This window comes from Kwoniella dendrophila, chromosome 1 (genome assembly GCF_036810415.1).
Source record: "Kwoniella dendrophila CBS 6074 chromosome 1, complete sequence".
NCBI classification, from domain to species: domain Eukaryota; kingdom Fungi; phylum Basidiomycota; class Tremellomycetes; order Tremellales; family Cryptococcaceae; genus Kwoniella; species Kwoniella dendrophila.
Genome location: NC_089476.1, coordinates 1,766,293 through 1,781,371, shown reverse-complemented (window position 1 = coordinate 1,781,371; position 15,079 = coordinate 1,766,293). Strand labels below are relative to the sequence as shown.

The following is a 15,079-nucleotide window of genomic DNA, read 5'->3' as shown; positions in this document are numbered from 1 at the left end:
TCTTATCGTTTGTGTTCTCGGTGACGTTTGTATCCGACCATAACGCTCAACCACGTGACATGTAAACAATGCAACATCCATCACGGTGAGAGCAGACAGAATATAATGATTGATCGCTAAGAGGTGTGTATGCATGAGATATTCCCTTTATCGTAAAGAGTCCGTACAACGTGAAAATGTGATCATATATATAACGTGAATTAACAGTGTTCGTTTCGATCGTAATAAACCCATATCCTTATATCCTTTTGTGCTGCAACTAGTATCAGGCCAGTAACTTAGATAGCGTTCAGTTGGGCATGAGCTGGATCCACAACATTCCTTAGGGTCTCTACTAACACCTCAGCACCTCTTTGTATACCCCAGAATCCTACCTGTCTTATTCGTTTCGAATTAGCAACTTCCGAAGATACGTGATGAGCGAGAGCGGCGTATATTTGATCTGACAAGGAAGTCATAAGTCCAGCTATAAAAGTGGTGACAATAGTCAGCTTGTAAGGCCGTTATGTTATATTGGCTATAATAAGCTTACTCTCAAATAACTATACGAGTAGAAAATTCGGCCAAAGATTAGCAGAGTAGTCTAATACACAAAGTATAAGGAACTTACAGTCCAAGATCCATCAAAATCATTCTGGATAGTAGTCATGTTAGCGTATGATGCGGCTGGGATCTTACGAAAATTACTTACCAAGCCTGCGGCAACTTGACAGTGTATGGGCACCAAAGTCTTGTTAGCACTATGAGAGACCACAAGTAAGCTCTCCGTTCAGACTAGACCCCACCGAAACTTACTTGATGAAAGCTACAATTGGTCTGATGAGAGCGTTATTAGTAACACTCAAATCTGTAGTATAGATAGGTACAGCAGCTTTCAGGTCTCTAAATCTGAGATCGATATCCACCACAACTTGTCTTTCATTTTCTCTTTCTCTCTCTTCATCATATTCAGGATTATTTGGTGCTCTCAAAGGTGGTCTCGCTAATCTAGCTTGTCCAGGGATAACTTTATTTGCTTCATTTGCAGCTTTTATGGCGGAATTGATGGAAGCTACACTAGGATCTTCGGGATGTACACCTTGTGTAATAGTTACCACATTTCTAGAGATTTCATCAAAGATAGCTTTGATATCTACTGAGTCGTCTGGGTGATAAGGGAATTTGATGTCCAATACCGCATCTAATTTACCAGATGTAATCCAACTGACTGGTCCAGTATGTCCAGTAGCATATTGAGCGTGTTCAATAGGCAGACCATCAATACGGAAACGAGCCTATCAGGCGATGTGTTAGCAGATGACCAAGAACATCCAAGCATGACTGGCTCACCATTCTCTTGACGAGATCTCCATCATCGCGGGTTTTGCCCAATTTCTGAGGCATATGTAAACTGAACAAACAGTTATCGAATTGACCAGTCATTCCTTCTGCACACATCAAATCGTAGAACAGCCATCTTTTCCTAAAAGGTCCAATCGAAGCGTTAAATATAGAGACGTTAAAAGGTCTTTGTCCACCTGGTTGATATATCGTAATCAAAGAATCTTCCACTTGGAAAGAATCAAATTCGAAATCACCTGAACGAGTTTCATGTCTGAAATCTGCAGGTGCTAGTGGTTTGGACATATCCCACCAAACTGATCGACGATCTACATGCAGGATAGTCAGTTCGATTCCGGGGAAATAAAATATGACTCTGCTAAGCTCACCAACAACACCTCTGACTCCTTTCACTTTAGCATCTTTGATTAAACCTTTTCCATCCAACCACCTTTTCAAACTCAACGAAACTTCTACTTCATCTATGTTGACATCGAACATCGTATAGTTGTCTGCTTCAGATGCGGGAGGTGGGGCAAGATAAGTTTCTGGTGAGATAGCTGAAGAGAGGAAAGGAATAGGGGAGGGTGGTTTAGCAGTTGCTGCTTTAGTCTGTTTTGTTTTATGTATTTCTGGTTCAGGATTATCGGTTGTAGGTCTCCGAGATATGTATACATTTCTGAAAACGATTGTCGATGATGCCCATTTCGGTACGATAGCTGATTCGAATCTATAAAAAAATGTCAGCTTGACTGTATAGTTCTCCCAGAGAAGCGAGTAACTTACATAACTGTAACCCCCGTGTTATAAGTCATATAATCTGATATCCATCGAGCAACGTATTCTTGTAAAGAAAGGGAATTTAATGTAGCAAATATTGCAGAAACGAACGTCGTGCTGAATATGAAGATTAGCTAACATCACCTCTGGCTAATGTAGTTTAGCTCACGTTCCAACGAGAATCCAAAGTGCTACGGTCGATAAAATCAGCTGACTCGCGGAAAGCTAGAATTTGAACTCACTATTACCAACCACGAACCAACTTGCAAAAGCACTCAAATCATCCGTATTAAACTTCCTCCAACCTCTAATCATGAACCATTTTAACCTTATACGTAAACGCTGCCACCAACTCGAAGCATGTTTCAACAATTCTTCTTTTGTTGGTCTGTGGGGTGAATTGGGTTCGATCGCACCTGAATTTTTGATCAATCTCCTTATAAAAGGTGCATAATCTTGTGCATGTCCTTGATGTGTTGTCGTAGTTGGTGAAGGGGGTGTAGAAGGTATATTGGTGACTGATGATCCTTGACAATTCGGACAAGGTGCTTTAGAGTTCTCTGTTGAACTCCATCTTCTCGCGATAGCTGATTGCTGATATTTTGAAAATATACTTGATCTTAATTTACGATGAAGAACAGTCGATGTCGTACTGGATGTGGAGGCTTGCCTGGTGAAGAAATCATGTATAGCCACATATCGATCTGTCTGAGGTGACCTTGAAGTTCTTCCTATCCTTCGGATGGAACTTGATGAGGAAGAAGCTACTGAACGTAAAGAAGACGTCGAGAATGTTTGTAACGATCGTGTGACTTGCATTTTTATCTGTCTTGGTGATCCCCTGCTCGTTAAAATGATGCAGAACGATACTCAACAGTAAAGAGGGACAGATAGTTGAAGCCTTATTGCGTATCGATGTCCTTTTGGTTCCAAAGGGTATGAAGAGGATGATCACTTATTGGAAGTGTGCGAAATTTGGGTTCCTTATTTTGAAGACTGACGTCGGTAAAAGGTTTACGACAGAAGAGCGGCAAAAGTTGAACTAGTAAAGTGGAGGTAGATCATTAAGCCCCTGCTATTACTATGATGTGGCATTGCGAGTATAGTAAATGATAAGCTAGTACATGCTACATGTATGTTATACAGATATAATTTGTTGAGAACAATTGCAGCTTTCGGACAAGCAAGTGACAGGAGGAAGAAACGATCAAACCAGCTCTACACTAAGCCCTAAACTCCTTTGCTATCTTACTTTCCCATCCTACAGCACCTTCAAAACCATTTCTACCGAGTTGAAAATCTTTAATAGCTTCCATTGCTTGCTGATTGGTATTAACGACGAAAGGTCCGTACTGGATGTGGTCCCGAGGGTTAGTCGGGAGCTCGTGTAAGAAGAAATCAATGCAACTTACCTGAACGACAGGCTGATCAAGTGGTTGACCAGCAACCAGAACAAATCTAGTATCTTCCTCTCCTTCAGTTGCGCTTTCAGGTCTAACGAGTTCTACACCATTTTGATCGTTTTGAGAGGACAATACCAATGTATTGTATTTGCTGTGTACGGTAGATTCGACGCCAATCTGTAATTTGCCGCTAACAACTAAATGATCGAAAATCATGGCAAATAACCTTAGCGACAATGTCCAAAATGTTATGATTGCCATTCAGGCGCCTCGGATACATTCCTACTCACTATATATAAAAGCTGTCCAGCCTTCAGGTAAAGGTTGAAATACTCTTGAACCGGGTTTTTGCAATTTAATATTAAAATACCAACATCCTCCTACAGGTCTAACGAAACCTTTTATACCATGAGATTCACCTGATACAACCGTTATCTCTACGCCATCAGAAGGTGTAATTACATCGATACTATGTGATGTGATCAGCTTAAATATTCACATATTGCAAACTTCATAGATTGTGAGTCACGGTGATGTCGAACTCACTCTTTAGCTTTCTTTTCTTGATAACTAGGTTCAATAAATTTCTGTTCTTTCGGTAGATCAATCCATAATTGCATTCCAACAGGATTAACAGCTTTTTTGGGATCAGGATCAAAATATGGTATTTCACTATGCATTATACCTTTTCCTGCTGTCATCCATTGTACATCACCAGGTCCTAATCTGTTTGAGAGATTCAAAGACATTGTTAGTATCCGTGCGTTAATTCATGAAGTATCGGATTTAGAAATAACTTACAATCCTTTATTACCTAAGAAATCCTCATGCTGGAACATACTGATAGATAGATACAATATGATCCGATTAGCTCCCTATTGATTTGGAAACTATCCAAACTCACCCATCTATCATATAAGTTACGGTAGTCTGACCCCTATGAGGATGATCTGGAAATCCAGCACCTGGAGTAGCAGTAAAGTGATCAAGCCTATGCGGAGATAATAGTCGGTAAATAAAATATATGCGTTGTAGGATGAATATCATCAAGCTAGACATCACAGTGAAACGAAAACTTACATTAAAAAAGGACTTAAATTTCTTAATTCTCTTGAACCTATACTTCTTCTGACCCTTGCACCTACACCTTCTGAAACTTCATTTGCATATACAGCTTTGATTACTGATCTTGATAATTGAGTCATTTTCGATATATTCATTACACTACAGATTCACTTTCTTGCTGATAGCGATAACAATAAATTGGTTCTGATATGTTCTGTTGTATCGATAATGATGAAAGGATGCGGAAAACTTGCTTTTTCAACAATTTCAACGATCGTTATATACCTTTCTTCAGACAATGCGTTTCCCCCTACTATGCGATCTATAAGTAAAACACGCTCAAGTCATCTTTCCTACACTGTATTTACACCTTTCTACATGCCATGTACTATGAGACTGCTGAGTCAAATCAATCGATGAAATTGCTCATCACCAATCGATTTCAGTTGATTTGCTCATCTACGGGAATCGAATACCAAAAGAGGTAATTTTCATCGATGATTTGTTTGGTTCTTGGTAATCTTGTATTTTCCGCCGGAGCAGGGTCGGGCAAACTGTACGAGTACGGACATGATCGATAAATGGCATATATATACAACGTTGCATTTGTTGAATGATCATATGAATATCATATATATAGCTAGCTACGTGATTTTTAACAGAACTAAACTATGAGAATGACTATGAAAAAACTACTACAGTCTTGCTATTCGGGAGAACAGAGTGATCTTGTGTATTTATACATTTTTGTTTCGAATTTTTAATCGATATTTTACAACTTTTACTTTAGAACTTGAATATGCTATATGCGTGTGTGGTTTTGATTTATTTGCTGAAGTATGCTTTTGAATGTATTTCTTATACCTCCCTTCCCTTCTCGTCAAATCTACCCAATCTAACCTTCCTCCAACCTAAAACCTTGATCGTGGTGTAGAAAGATAACTAAATGAATGAAGAGCGCGTTTGTATGTTGATAACGTATATAATACAGACAAAGAATGATGAAATGTGAAAAGTGGAAAGGAAAAGTTACTGATGACAACTAGAGTGAACACTGACAGAAAGAGTGTTCACTTTATGTAGCAAGTTGATACAAAGACTTGATGTGAACCTAAAAACTAATATACGACTCAAACCCTCACTGTCGTGTCTCGATCTCTACCTCTACCACGACCTCTGCCCTCTTCCTCTACCACAGCTTCAGCTCTGACGTCAGAGCCTCGGAATGATTCCCGACGTAGACCTTTTTCTCGACGACTTCTACCTCGTCTTCCAATATCTGACATACCGAATGTTTCCGACTCCTCCTCTTCAGCACTAGCATCAGCATCATAAGATATTTTTCTCCCATGTCTGGCGTGTGCGTGATGACGAGAATGGGAAGCTGATCTAGAGTGACAACCTGATCTTGAGGGTAATCTTCCTTTAGATCGAGAATCATCACGTATCATAGATCTTGATGCACTTCTTGATGATAAAGGTGTGCCTAACCATTCTTTTACTTCCTCTCTCTGTCGAGCTCGATCCACCAGAGTATTTTCTCCTCCAATAGGTATAACGATATCCATAGGGAGACTTCGTACCATTTGCTGAGCAGGTGATTCTGCTTCTTTAGGTGATACAGATCGTTGAGCAGGTAAAGGTGCGGGGACGGTTTCTTCAGGAAGCAAGGCGTTTGTGGCTAGTACTGGTGACGGTTGTTTTGGCTGAGCTTGAGCAGCAATAGGAGCGTAGGGTGGTATCACTGATGATATGGAGAAAGGTGCAAAAGATCGAAGGTAGGAAGATAAATTCCAGATAGCAGATGCAGTTGACGTGACTGGTTTAGCGGGAGCTTGTTTTCCTCCAATGGATAATAACGATGACGGAGCTTTGCTTTGATTAACTGTGGACATCCTTCTTCTCATGTAGAAATTCGATCCAGTGGCTGATTGATCATCGGTGGTAGTCATGAACTCGACATGATCTCCACTATCAGTTAAAGGATCAATGACCTCGGACACTGATATGGTTGACAGAGTGGGGGTGGTACCACCCATTTGTAGATAATTGGTTGATTCCACATCGCTTGGTGCGGCCACAGTGACAGCTATACGAGAGATTTCCGCAGGCGCTGGAACAGATTGAAGGCCGAGACCAGCTGTGGCTGAACCAGCAGGCGGAGCAAGGGAGGAAAGACGAGTTGTGTTAGTTGAGGTCACACCGGTTAAAGCTTTTACTATAGGTCCAACACCAAAACCCCCAAATGAGCTAAACCCAGCAAGAGCAGAACCTATTCGACCTTTTGGTGTAGTTCCCAACATTCCATTCTCCCCTTCGTGTTCTTCTAATGTTTCCTTGGCAGCTGTGGGCATATTGGTGATAACGTCTTTTCTGGTTCGCGATCTACCTCGAGGTTGATACGTATCTTCCAGACGTTCTCGGTGATCATCTTCATGTTGCGATGGAAGACGCTTGACTTCGTTCAACCAACTGACAATATCTTCCCGACTTTTGGATGAGGCTGAAGTAGCTACCATTGTAGCAACGGGACTAGGGGATTTCCGAGAAACGACGGAAGGTCCAGCGACAGGTTGAGAAAGAGGGGTGAATGATGTACCCCTTGGTGATGCTGACATGAAAGCGTGCGACATGCTTGCTCGTTTGACATTCGATGGTCGAACGGTAGTCTCAAGCGATGGAAGAGCATTAGGCATCTTCAATGGTGACAAATCCAAAGCTTCATTATCACTACTTTCAGAGGTTGAGCAGAATACTGAATCCTGTATGACAGGTGTATTGGCGCCAGTGGTTTTCGAGAGTCGGTCAAACCCTTTAACTTTAGGAGCTGACAACCCGTTGGCACTGGGTGAAGCTGTCATGTTGGCTGATACAGGGTTAGTTCTTCGGAAGAACTGAAGTGTTTCGCCGGTCTGCGTTGGTCGACGAGAATTGATAGTTTTTGACGGAAACACAGGCGGGATAGATTGAGTGGCAGGAAAAGAGAAAGCACGTCTATCTCTGGGTAAAGGTTTTGATCGACCAGAGGAAGGGAGAGGAGCGAGAGGGCCGATCGATGGTCGACGGATAGGGGAGTTATCGGCTCGGGGAGTGGGGTTACCAGAATGAGTAGCTTTGCTTGGTGATGGGATTAGACCGTATGGTACAGCTGATGTCAGGGAGACTGGATTACTGGGACCAGCGGTTGGATGGGTGTCTTGTAGCCGACATTCTTCGCTACAGTAAGGACTTCGAGCGTCTCTCTGGTAAACATAGTTAGCAATATTAACCAGGGATCGCAGCAAACTCACAGTCTGCTTTGAGCATGTCAGGCACCATGCCACATCCATATCCATGTCCATTGGTGCGGTGTTGCGGTGCGCTTTTCCAAAACCGACAAAGTCAGACTTTATTTGAATATCGATATACTGAAGGCTCACCTTGTTAGCGCTTCGTTTGGCTATGATCGAGATGAATGCCACTTTGACCTATCCCGATGATCTTTCTTTACCTTATGACTATCGAGACGTGTCACAAGGTATTCGTTTTAGAGAAAATTGAGAGGACCTATTGAGCATTTGAAGGAGGTATGGTGAATGATATCAAGGTAATAAGGATTGTTGGTCAGAGGTATGCGGTGGGTTATGTGTTGCGGTGGATTATTGGTGTAGCCATTGATAATAACGAATATATAACGAACAAGTTCAATGAGGTGATTGAAGTTTAGGGGTTAGATTTTAGGATTTATGCCAAGACATGCATGGTAGGTGTAGTTAACAGTGTGTGTTTTTTGGTATTAGATGAACGTACCCGTGTGAGTATAAATGGGAGATCGACGGGGGAGGGGAAGAAGAAAGGCAAAGGAAGAGCAGTCAGCTTTTATACTTTTGATGATATAGGCATAAAGCAAAAATATGTTTGAGACATTCAAATATTTTGGGGATATGGGAATCTGAATCAGCAGGTCTGATGGAAATTAAGGTCAAGTGGAGATGAATAAAACTGAATGAACAATGACGCTCAATCAAAATGAGGAATTTTGTCTCAAAGGGTAAGACATTTCCATTATGAGTTTATGAAAAAATCGAACAGGAAAACCAACTAATTAGGCTAGACAAAGGATCCAAAGGTGACAGGGGCACAAAAATTTGTCACAAAAACACGCTTCTCAAAGCATAAGATAGCGAATTTTACAGCATGTAAAATGAACAAAGGAGGTGGAGATCAACTCTTCGGGTGATAATTCCACAACTATTCACTGATTACGACTTCCAATCTCGAACAAGGGGAAAGAAGTAGGCAGGGATAGGCGAGGAACAGAAACTAGAAGCGCTGAACGATTCATATCAAGAGTCGGGACTCACCAAAGTTGTAAATCGAGAATGCAGTTGTCAAGTCAATGTATGTACCGTCAAACTGAGGTTTTAAGCGATATCAATCACCCTCAAATCCTAACTTTATATAACTTTTCGAAGGAATGCTGTTGTGGAACTTTTGCCGAATTATCCAATCACTTGCGGGGCGTAGCTTAATGAATGAACCAAAAAGTTGACCGATAAGTTTGTCTAACAGTTACAGTATCCTAACAAAACTGTAAAGTATGTTGGGCGTGTGTTTTTGGACACAATCCTCGAAGCTTTATAATCTAGCAATCAAGGTGGAACAATTGCAGTAGCGGTTACAGGTTATGTACCGTACGATTGTAACGTGTAATTGTTTTTGTTATCGAAGTGGGGAAGCGATCATTGAAAGTCTGAAAGCACAATAACGATTTTATTTGATGGGACCTTGATCAAGGATAATTTCACTAGAAGCTTGAATTTGAAGGGGTAAACAATGATGTTGATGGATGATTGGAGTTGACGTGATGTGACGTTTATCAAGTTGGAACAGACTAAGAGGTGATGGGACTTTCGTTGTCAGCAAAAATGTCCAAGCTCTGTGTGTATATATGTGTGTGGTTGACAATTAAGAAGCCAAACGCCACGGTATCAAAGCTCTGTGATCTACGCCAGTTTTCCCACTCTACGCACTTACTACCATCACCAACAACCAGATTGAACGATGAAGCAAGTATAAAGCAGAAACTGAAAAGCAAGGTAGTTTTTATGAATAAGACGATCATTTGTGATGTAAAGGCGTGATTTCCATCACTGTCAAAGAAAAACAAATGATATGTATGAAAACGGGAAATAACGGTATGTCTCACATGCCAAGAGTCAAGTTATAGGGATAATTACGGCAGAGGTTCCAAAATATGGGATGGATCCGAAATTATGATATGGGGATAAGAATGAGATGATCAATGCAAGACATATATAACGGCAATGAAGCTTCACATGCAATGCTGATCGGCCGATTTGGCATGAGTAGAGAAAGATGTTAAGATAAGGAGGGAAATGGGCGAAAAGAGAAAACAGCATGAAAATAGACAGATAAGGAGAAGTGGGGAAAATCACGGAGATAAGCAATATCATAGATAGCTCGACTCACCTGGCAGAAGGCTATGTATCCCTTTTCCGGCAATCGCACTATGCACTGATACCTATATCTGATCTATGTCTTTTGAGCTTGGTGTAGTCGCCTTTTTTACCGATACTAGTCTTTATGATTGAACAGTACAGGAATTGAATCGTTGAATGAAATTTGGTGTATGGATAAGATAGGTTGCGTTTTTATACAAATAACCTTTTTGTTGGAATCAATTATTGTGTAGTTCAAGTCAAACGATTAATCACTAAAAAAGTATAGATACTATAAAATCGACGGGAAGGTTTATTCGACTTCTTTTTTGATGAGTAGAGTCCCGAGATTTTGGGGATTGGGATGAAGTGGATATGTATATATATATGTATGTATGAAAAGGATGAAAAGTCCGTTTTATAAGCGACAAGCCAAAAGAGAGTGAAAAGGTGTAAAGGTGTATTTTGACCACGTACAACACTTCTTGACACTCGTCAGATAGGAATAAGATGATTCTATGACTACGCCCTGAACGTTTTTTCGGGGATAATGATGAATGATAATAGTTTGCCTTCACCTTCGGTGATTCATGGAAATTCCTTGCTAATGTGAGACTTTAGATGACGAATATTCTTGTTGTAAAGTGATATGATATGACGAAAAATGCTGTGTGTGCTTGGTTGGTAGAAAATATCGCAATTGAGTGAATTGATATACTAATAATAAGCGAACGCGTGATTTATTTCAATGCGTAGTACAACTCTAGATATTCTTTTTTCTCGTTCCTTGATTCTATAGTATCTAGATCTGAGTGGATTTATGTATAGTTAACTGCTGGAATTTTGACCTTAGTAGAAGAGCAAGTGAATAAGAAAGGTGTATGTACTAGAATATTGGTAGTCGCACACGATTTTTGGATTTCAGTCAATGTCGGATTTTTCCGATATGAGGGATATCTTTTGAGTAGTTGGTATATCAAGTAGACAGAGGTGATTGCTGTACTAGGGTTGAGATATATGATTTTTGATTGTTGATGAGGACGAGGATTTACAGGCTACGAGATTAGCGTAGCGCCTGTTGATGATGATGATGGTTAATGAGGTATAATGATGGTTTATTGAGTGAGTTAGATGGGCGATTCGTTACTGTTGCATCTTATCACGTCTTGGTATGTAGCTTAACTATTAAGAGTTGAAAATGATGGGATTGGGTTTTTCGATCGGATTGAACCGTAGCGAGATTTTGATTGTCTGGTCAAAATACGAATGTCCTTGGCGATATATTTAGATGGAATAGCTGAGGAATTTCCGATATATTTCACACGTATATAAAGACGACGATGAACTTTTTCTAGCGTCAAATAAACAAGAAATTTAAAGTTAAAAATTGGGGATGTGAATGGTTTTTATCTTCTGGTTTTGTGGGACAGCTATTGAAATTCCGAAACTTTCAATTTTGATATTATACGAGCGTTCTACTGCAAAAATAATAATATATACTGTGAGGTGATAGCTACTACTCCCAAAGATCGGCCGATTTTTGAAGGTTTCGATTCTATTACCATTTTACATTGAATTGATATTCTATGATATGACATTTCAAGTATATCTTTGCATAGGTGTGGAATGGCCTCATACATAAAAATCGATTGAGAGATCCATCCTATTAGTAAAGGACTCGTGAACCGAAAAGCCAATGACGACGTCCCATATCATATGAGCGAATTCCAGTATACAAGTAACGAGATTTTCCAGGTGAATATCGAGATTCTGGTTAAATCGAGCAGTACTTACAGGTATAATTGAAATATTACCGAGAAAAACATGACAAGGTGGGGAAGCAGAAGGGGAAAACAGGACAAGACAAAGCCTTACCGGCGCAAATTCCCGTTGATGCCGAATTAGGTGAAATGATAGAGGTTAAAATGAGAAGAAATCACGTCTTCTTGAGGGTTATATCGCCAAAGACATGTTTTTTACCTTTAAGGGTAATGTTGAGGGGCTCAACTCTAGACAATCTGGAGACTCAACATGGGGACTCCCTCAACATCTAAGTCAAGTTTTGCCCTGAAATCATTTTATGGTTTTATTGTAACTTATCCTCATAGTTCAACAAGAAATAGGAGAATGACGCGCTGCTGCAAAGATGTGATTATTCGAACGAAAGCAAGAGGTACTTAGGTACATTTGTTAGTGATTTCTTACGGTACTTATCGGATACATGGCCACTGTATTCGATTGGATTTGTGCTCTTCTAGATTTTCTTGCTCGTGCTAGTATCAGTTACAAGAGTTTTAGTCGTAATATAGGTTGTGTACGTATAATCAAGTGAGCTAGAACTTGACTTTGAACACCGCTTTTGCCCTAACAAACGTTCCATACTAAGGTAAAGAAACCTGTCCGTATCACCTTATCTTGCTTTTACATTCGGAAGCTACGGAGATTCAATCCGGTGGGTCGTAGCTTACATATTTGGGATTACAAATGAAACCTTTTACGTCAAAATCCTCATTTTGGAAAACGCTCATTTATTCAATTGAGCATTTTTTTAACTTGTAATATGATTTCTTTCAATCACCTGTTATTTTCACCTCAGATGCTCGCCGAAATATATAGACCTCGAACGACGTGATTGGGATTTTACACATTCCCTGTCATCTGAATTTGCTCCCTTTTGTAACTATAACCAATCACCTGATCAAAAGCATGATTGAAATAATATACAGTAATTCAAAAGATCATTTTGAATACGTATAGAGCGGCTTCATGCGAAAATTCATCTCTTCAAGGATCTTAAGATCAAGCGACGGTTAAGACGTCCCATCCCCGTAACTTATGTAACCAAGATTGAATTGCTTGTACACAGAAAGGAGATTATTTGGAATTTATTAGATAGATACTTTTACTACAACACCGTTATTCATGACCTCGAACGACTATTCAATATATTTATCACTGAACGATCAACTTTTAGGCTGACTAAGGTTAGCATAACCCTTGTTTATTCAATAGTGATGATCAAAGTGTGACCGGCCTTGGTACGGTGTATAAAGTTCTCAAGTCTACGATATTTTCCAGTCGCGATTTCCACTCTACAACCATAAATTGTCAAGACTATTTCACTTGACAGATCTCCGATACATTGTAGAAATCAACTAAATCTCTGACCATCAATGCTCGTGTCACCAGACTGCAGCTGATGACTCATAAAGCAGAGAGTTGCAGAATACTGGACTCCTTCAGGTGACTTACCGCCTGTCTGCCATCTCATATTGACTGCTGCAGATTCAATAATCGAACTCTGGGTCTGACATGCATACATGTCATCCAAGTGGATACATGCTGTTGATAGGTGAATTGATATATCACATTTTTTACTTATGTATTGATACTTATTAGATTAGTTGTATCAGGTTTTCACTATGTCATGGTGGATTTCCCGAATCATTCGTCGTATTACTTCCATTTCCATTATCTCTTCTAGCTCTAACCCAAGCCCCAATACTACTAGGAGACAAAAAGAAACTTCTTGGTGAACCCTCTTTCGGTTTATCTAATCTACTTATAGCTTCAGGTATATCTGACCAAGAATCATTAAATCCTGGTGGAGGAGGAGGGTAAAATTCAAATTCTGCTGTTTCGGGTAAAGGATGTCTTGTACGAAGTAGATTCAATATCAATGACATTCCTTTTCGTGACTATAATGAGCGATGCCGGGGAACATTGAAGAATCGCAATTAGTATTGATGATATTATGAAATTTGTCAGGGATAAATAGAAGTTCAATTAGCTTTCATCCCAAATAAGATCACAAATGAATGGAGGATCACGAATTGTACACATAACGACTGAACGAAAAATCAACTCACAGTCTCTGAATTAGTCTCAAATTTCCCTACACCATATTGCTCTATCCTCTGCCGTATCATATTTGACCAAGCACCACCAAAGCTTGACCTCACTTCCGCTGTCGTGTGATGTAGGGTTGAACTATATAAGCAGGACAAAAGTTGTTGGTGTTAGTAAGATGTAGGGATGTCCGGCTGGAACTCGCTCTTCAAATGACTTCTGCAGGAGACAAGGCAAACGTATAAAGGCATTATGACTTACCCATTTGGTCCAGCTCTAATCTCACCACCTTCTATAACTTGCATTAATTTCTTATGATTTAAATTCCCTTGCTGTACCCTCAATCTAGGTTGTTTTCTATACGCCAAATTCAAGTCTTCTTCTTCTTCTCCTTTTTCTTCAATCACTACATTAGATCGTTTAGGATGTTTACCTGGACTTATAGATCTTGAGTGTGCTATCTTTGATGAGCCTGCTCTGGAAGATTCCCCATGATTACTTTGATCCAATCCCCAATTTGGAGGATCAACGACACTTTCTTCTAAGATCCAAGCGTCTAAACCTCTTCCACCTGATAAACCTGCATTAGGTAACCATCTTGTAGCCCATTTAGGTAAAATACCTCTTTTCAATATTAATCTAGTTGTATGTATTTGTCCTGTTATCGGATCGACTTTTCTTGATAATACATCAACTGATAGTACATGCCTTGCGAATGGGTTTGGGTATCTGAGGAAGAACGCTAGTAACGGTGTTGGAGGTGGATCAGGGCTATAGATGGACCGTCATCGGTGATAACACAAACATCATGTCAGTCAGTATACAGATTTTGTTGCACAGACTTTGCTGAAGGGTGACAAGGTTTCTTTGTGAAATACTGAGTATACTCACTAAGAATGCGTCTTTCTATATACTTGTACCATTCCAACAGGTGTTATCTATCCTCATCGGGTTTTGGAAGTAACCTGAAATAATCCTTTTGGGTCGTGTGGGCGCAGCTGATGTGGTCTTGTGGGCTTGAATGTATTTACAATGTTCATCAAAATAGTGAAATTAGATCAAGTTGGTTGGAAGGTGTGGAGGTATTTTTACATAAAATTCACACTTTATTTGTTATTCTACAAACTGATTTATTAGTTTGGCGGTCATCACCGACGCCCGACAAACTGTGAGAATTCAAGGAATGCGTGCGTGTGACTTCGGCAATATGGAATATGGGTA

The 15,079-nt window shown here is 40.0% G+C and overlaps 4 protein-coding genes across 4 annotated transcripts; all 4 read right to left on the bottom strand.

The window, feature by feature from the left end:
- Window positions 1-278: 278 nt before the first annotated feature.
- On the bottom strand, window positions 279-2,919 carry L201_000636 (uncharacterized protein; the record flags this gene model as incomplete). The annotated part of the gene is made up of 11 exons (XM_066216436.1): window positions 279-466; window positions 533-542; window positions 611-634; window positions 692-740; window positions 796-1,015; window positions 1,058-1,274; window positions 1,330-1,649; window positions 1,710-2,050; window positions 2,107-2,217; window positions 2,270-2,291; window positions 2,343-2,919. 11 exons carry the CDS (start codon window positions 2,917-2,919, stop codon window positions 279-281), a joined length of 2,079 nt encoding a protein of 692 aa, XP_066072533.1.
- A 404-nt stretch (window positions 2,920-3,323) lies between these two features.
- On the bottom strand, window positions 3,324-4,708 carry L201_000635 (uncharacterized protein; the record flags this gene model as incomplete). Its single annotated transcript, XM_066216435.1, has 7 exons — window positions 3,324-3,452; window positions 3,513-3,700; window positions 3,794-3,972; window positions 4,050-4,229; window positions 4,305-4,343; window positions 4,408-4,494; window positions 4,584-4,708. The coding sequence occupies 7 exons, from the start codon at window positions 4,706-4,708 to the stop codon at window positions 3,324-3,326; spliced, it is 927 nt and encodes a 308-aa protein (XP_066072532.1).
- Window positions 4,709-5,698: 990 nt separating this feature from the next.
- Window positions 5,699-7,909, bottom strand: L201_000634 (uncharacterized protein; the record flags this gene model as incomplete). Its single annotated transcript, XM_066216434.1, has 2 exons — window positions 5,699-7,810; window positions 7,859-7,909. 2 exons carry the CDS (start codon window positions 7,907-7,909, stop codon window positions 5,699-5,701), a joined length of 2,163 nt encoding a protein of 720 aa, XP_066072531.1.
- A 5,525-nt stretch (window positions 7,910-13,434) lies between these two features.
- L201_000633 (uncharacterized protein) lies at window positions 13,435-14,781 on the bottom strand (the record flags this gene model as incomplete). The annotated part of the gene is made up of 4 exons (XM_066216433.1): window positions 13,435-13,707; window positions 13,879-13,999; window positions 14,120-14,629; window positions 14,750-14,781. 4 exons carry the CDS (start codon window positions 14,779-14,781, stop codon window positions 13,435-13,437), a joined length of 936 nt encoding a protein of 311 aa, XP_066072530.1.
- Between the last annotated feature and the right edge of the window lie 298 nt (window positions 14,782-15,079).